This window comes from Ostrea edulis, chromosome 7, assembly GCF_947568905.1.
Source record: "Ostrea edulis chromosome 7, xbOstEdul1.1, whole genome shotgun sequence".
In the NCBI taxonomy this organism is placed as follows: Eukaryota; Metazoa; Mollusca; class Bivalvia; order Ostreida; family Ostreidae; genus Ostrea; species Ostrea edulis.
The window spans coordinates 61,369,705-61,375,520 of NC_079170.1; the positions used below are offsets into that span (position 1 = coordinate 61,369,705).

At 35.9% G+C, this 5,816-nt stretch overlaps 1 protein-coding gene across 1 annotated transcript; it reads right to left on the reverse strand.

Annotated features, from left to right (window-relative positions):
- Positions 1–841: 841 nt before the first annotated feature.
- LOC130048729 (uncharacterized) lies at positions 842–5,816 on the reverse strand. The gene is made up of 5 exons (XM_056145771.1): positions 5,515–5,816; positions 2,533–2,725; positions 2,206–2,244; positions 1,607–1,651; positions 842–1,134 (listed from the first exon to the last, which is right to left on the reverse strand). The coding sequence occupies exons 1-5, from the start codon at positions 5,575–5,577 to the stop codon at positions 956–958; spliced, it is 519 nt and encodes a 172-aa protein (XP_056001746.1). The 5' UTR covers positions 5,578–5,816; the 3' UTR covers positions 842–955.

Sequence of the window (5,816 nt, forward strand, 5' to 3'; positions counted from 1 at the left end):
TTCAAACCCCTTGCTCCTAATCCATATCAATTATACAGGGAATGCATGTACTGGTATAGGATTTTAAATCTTCGGACTTTTTCCTTGTATATTTCATTTCGACAGGTCATCCAGAATACTAGTGTCTTTTGCAGGTACATGTAAATGCGTATTTCAAAATTGGCATCAGCTAAAGGATATTAAGTCGTCACCAAAAAAACCCAAAAAAAACCCCAAGAAAACCCCCCCCCCAACAACATGTAAAGCAGCAGCCAAAAAGTTTGTATCATAGGGAATAGGGTTCCATAAAATGTGCCCGTGAGTAACAGATTATCTCAATTTCTCCTTTCTTGATTTTCCAAATTTTCAAGAGAAAATTTTCCAATAAAACCTCTTTGAAAATTTGATAAAATTAAGAAACTCGAGTTTGAGAAAAAAACCCAGTTACTAATTATCACTGGTTATGGAACCTTTGGTCATTCTGTGACACCAGCCAGGTCTAGTCCTCATACACTGTGGCTATCTGTTGTTCGAATCACATACAAGTAACTTCATGTGACATTGGCGTATTCATTTGCTTGGTGTCCAGGTGAGTTATAAGTTCCATGTGCCTCATATTATCAAATCATTTCAATCTGGTGTCTACATGACCAAACACTTCTCTTTACTCTGTTTGCCAAGAATAGCAAAATATAGCTTCTAGGAGTGAATTAAACTTTTTTCGATTGTCAAATTAACGACCATTGCATGCAGTAAAGAACCATTGATAGACTCTCTACGTCAGAATTGTTCCTGTGTATCCTAGATACAGATTGTCGCATGCATACATCGCAATAATGATAAACAAGTATCTAGCTTTTTCTCGAGTATTTATTTCTTTAAAAATATTTTTTAAAAGAACATCAAGGATTTCAGACGAAAAAATAGATTCATGAGAGATTCACAATATTGACTGTTGATATTTTTTTATTCTGTTTTAGTTCTCTCGCTCCTCTAGGAAGTCCAGCAATTCTCTTACGACCTTATCCTCCAGTTGGCGCGAAGGGAGGGTGTCGGTGGTGGATGGTGGTGGTGGCGGGGTTCCAGTGGGTCCTGTTGGTGGTGGCTGTGATCCGGTGGGTCCTGTTGGTGGTGATCCTGTGGCCCCACCTTCACCTGTACAAAAAGGAAATACAATTGCATGAAAGAAAGACGAAAAACACTATAGTATAAACACAATACGCAATTTTAAGATTCAACTGAGTTATTTCCCTTTTAGAGAACTCTCGTACACTGTATGGCGCGAAACAATTTGTGTACAAGCGGGAAGTGAGATAAATGCCCATAAGCGCCGAGCATAGGCCTAAATTTTGCAACCCTTCACCGGCAGTGGTGACGTCTCCATATGAGTGAAATATTCTCGAGAGGGACGTTAAACAATATTCAACCATTCAACTAATTACACCCTTACACATAATAGCTCTTATCTCGGACATTATGTATTTGATATTTTCCCAAATTTCAAAAATAGAAGAAAAGCCGAAAAAAGCCCATTTGCACTGTAAAGCAGTCATCACAGATTACATAAATAAGACAATGGAATCAGCTGATTTAGGCCACAATACTGAATTGTAGGCAATGTACTTACCCCTGCAGTCAGCACGCAGTAACATAGACAGGCCTCTGTAGACATCTGTAAAGGAGAAAATATCTCATGTACTGTTTTTGTTGAAGCAATGTTTGCTTTTAATTCATGAAGAGTTGATATATGCTTATTAAAAATGGCTGTGGCCATAAGTACTAATATATGCATGCATCATAAATCTCCGAGTCATCAGTGATTCAAATGAATTTTCACACTCTCTATGGGGCCAGTTACGCACCTATCATGTTCCAAGCTATGTTATAACAAAAACGGGAAAACTTTAACCCGCTAGACCTGTTTAGTTAGGAATTTCGGATCTGGGAGAAGTATACATGAGTTTTATTTCTTTATATACCGACTAGGACTTTCTATACACTTACATGTACCACGGATCTGGGTTATGTGTAGATGAGTTTTATTTCTTTATATACCGACTAGGACTTTCTATACACTTGCATGTACCACGGATCTGAGGGACTTGTAGATGAGTTTTATTTCTTTATATACCGACTAGGACTTTCTATACACTTACCACGGATCTGGGTTACGTGTAGATGGATTTTATTTCTTTATATACCGACTAGGACTTTCTATACACTTACCACGGAATGTTGTTTCTCCGGACACCATTTCTTCCAGTTCTGTGAAAATAAAATCATATAAGTGAACTATCATTTGTGTATAATTTTTCGTAACCATATGTATAGACGTAAACAAATCGCTATCATTTTGTTGCAAAACAAACAATGGTCCCTCTCCCTTTCTTATTTATTTTCGTAGTTCTAATTAACTTATCTTCTTTTGTTTTGTTTTTTAAAGAATATAATGATACTTTAAAATGATAAGAATGAGAAATACACAAGTACATGTGCCACGCTTAAATCTTAATCAATGAATATTGTACTAGGAGATACGTCAATATCTCTTACCTGGTGCGGAACAGTCATCCAGCTGTTGATCGATTCTCCTGGCAATCACCTCCACGACAAGCCGTGGGATCATGGGAGGGGGACCACGTCTTCCATCATCGCCCCCGTCGTTGTCATCGTCCCCGTCGTTGTCATCGTCATTGTTATCCATGCCACCATTACCACCCTTACCACCGGGCCTTTTACCACGGAGCTGAGAAAAAGAGGGAAAATATTAGTTCACTAGCGATTTTGATTAAAAACTTTGAATCTTGAAGAGCTTGGATCGCTTACTTGAGGCTTATAACTTAATAATAGATTAATTTAACAATGTTATGGGAAAAGAAATTCATCGTAACTCAGCCATTGAAAAGTGATGTGGCCATACTAGAATGCAAATCACTTTTTTTTTTTTTTAGATCGCTTGATCAACTTTTGTACAAGGTATGGTCACATGGTGATGTAGTTCGTTTTGAAGAAGTCAAATTTGTCTCAGGCAATCCAAATCCTTGACAGACATGTAGGTACAAGAATAATTAACAAACTTTCTGCAAAACCACAACCAGAGGAACATTTGTTCCAAGTGAAAGTATGGTGATTGGGATTGCAATGATTCTGAAGACGTCATTGTTTTACAGACAGACAGACAGACGCATGTCAAGTATCCGGTGAATTTCTAGGAGGGGGCTGAATTGAATTGGCATACATTTCTGGTGATTTTCACGATACATATGCATGTTAACTTCTGCTATGTAAGTACTCATTATGTTGACCGGTGGCATCGTCCCCTGATCTGTATACACTTCTTGTTTGTATGAACAATTGATCACTACCAGTCCAAGGTGCTTATAAGGCAGCATAATTATCTAATTACAGTCGTAATTTCGTGGTGCAGCACGGGCCATTTTACACCGTGAAGTTTCTACCGTTATTACTCGAGAACTATGCTAGTACACTCTCTATGCCTGATAAAATCATATATTCTATTATTGAACAAAGACTGTTTGATACTACAAAACAACAGATATTTAATGATATTTGTAAAATGTCTAAAGATTTCTTATATCAACATCTCATTGACACTTTCTATATTAAATATTACCTGTGCAAATCTATCGATAGCAAATATAAGAAATATTTAACTAAATTCAGAACTTCATCTCATAATCTAGATATTGAAAAAGGAAGACATTATGGCATTGCAAAAACCAATAGGTTTTGTGAAAAATGTAGCTTGTCTGTTGTAGAAGACGAATTCCATTTCATTCTTCAATGTCCATTCTATAATGAACTGAGATCAAAATATATAAAAAGATATTATTATCAAAGACCAAGTACTTTCAAACTGGTTCAATTACTAAGTGTTCAAAATGTCAAAGAATTGATTAATTTAGGTAAATACTTGTAATTAGCATGTTTAAAAAGAGATGCTTGATTTAGCTTTTGTTCTATTTATGTATACTCTCCTGTGTGATGTTTGTTTATATCATATTTATGTTGTTCTGTTTCTGATGAGCCGTTTGGCTCAAGGATAATAAAGAACTTGAACTTGAACTCTATCTTTTGGATATGGAAGTCCTACGAGTAAGAACGACATTAAAATATGCATTTTTGAGAAAGTCCTCTGAAACTTATGGGGAGTGTTCGACGTAAAAACAAAATTAGGGTTTTCCGAATAAAGTTTTATCAAAAAAAAAAAGAAAAAAAAAAAAAAGATTATGCACCATCACGCAATGTTCATGAACGATGAAAAGAAAGCACATTGCACAAGAGATCAGTACTGTACCGGAATTTGCAGTCTAGCAACCAGAGCACGCGCAGATTTACAAGTTCAGTGGGACTCTGCGTACAATTTGTTTTAAAAACCACCGTAGCATAAACATTTGCAGATTAAAGGTCCAGTTGGTGAAAGTTTATGAAACAAACCGACGGATGGATTAATTGTCTTTGAGGACTGTATTTTGCAATCCAAGGAATGTTGCTAGAGTTACGTATTTCTCAAATATAGAGTTCCCATAGAACTTAATAAGAATTGGAAAAATATCCAATCATGTTCTATTCATCGCGCTTTCATCCTATTCATGTCTGAACTTTATGTAGTGACTAAACCCGTTAGCTGAAATACATGTAAACTATTTATGTATTCGGTCAAGCGTACGCGAGACACTTCACCAGACTGAAGACAACCTGGTCATGCGCTATTCCTTCCAGCTATTTTCTTAAAACCAACCGAGTCTGTAACAGCGTGATACTGGGTACTTAAAATGCTTATCTATTTCATTATGAGCAGGTTGTTTAAACCTTGTCGTGTTTTCTTCTTTTTGATACCAGGTTTGGTTTTGTTTGTTTGGTTTTTTTCCTTTTTTTTTTTTTTTTTTTTTTATACTTCTAGTCTTCTGGCGATGACCATGTTGTAAGAAGGTGATGACAAACAGAATTTTTACCCAAAAGTTAAAAGCTTTATTTATCTATTGATTATAACAACTATAGAACCATCGAAAAGTGAACTAACTAAGAAATTATATTCCTTTTTTTTTTTTAAAATAAGTACTGAACATATAGACTTTGGATGTAGCGATTGACTGGAAGTTTTTATGTACTGAACATTATAGATTTTGGATATAGCGATTGACCGGAAGTTTTCCTTCTCTCCTTTTGTTTAAAGATACCTAGAGGTAAAGCTGGCAAACCAGTCTCTTCGGCACAGAGTTTTTTCTTTTGAATTTATAAAAGTTTCATCCGCAAAAGTTTAGTCCATGCTCTGTAAGTGTTGATGTACTTAAACATTTTCTCTTCAAATCCCAAAATAGCAAGCCTCCTATCCTTCTGTTATTTTAAGGATTTTTCATCATTTTTTTAATTATACAAATTCCCTGTACATTCTTATTCTCTATAAGACTCTTTTCTAATTAAAACTGAAAGAAACATACCTTGTAGACAATGTGATTATTTAATCTGGAAATGAAGATAAGTAAATTTAATGAGTTTTAATTAAGATAGTACCTGAAATCCGTATGACACGGCCAAAACCCCCAACAACACAGCGAGTAGAATGTTGATCTTCATTTTGTCTGTCCAGTGCTGTTCAGGACTCTGCACTGTCGACCTTTATACCACCTGGACACGGTCCGTGGACTGGGGGTGGAGAATCGTGATGTATACTTTAGATATTGTGTTGATTTTTAATTACTGGATGGACAGGCAGCGGCCGGTATTTTGCGTCATATACCGTATATAGGTTACAGCTTAAACTGTTGGAAACCTGTTTAAACAGAACAGTTATTTTCCAAAATTCTTGGTGAACT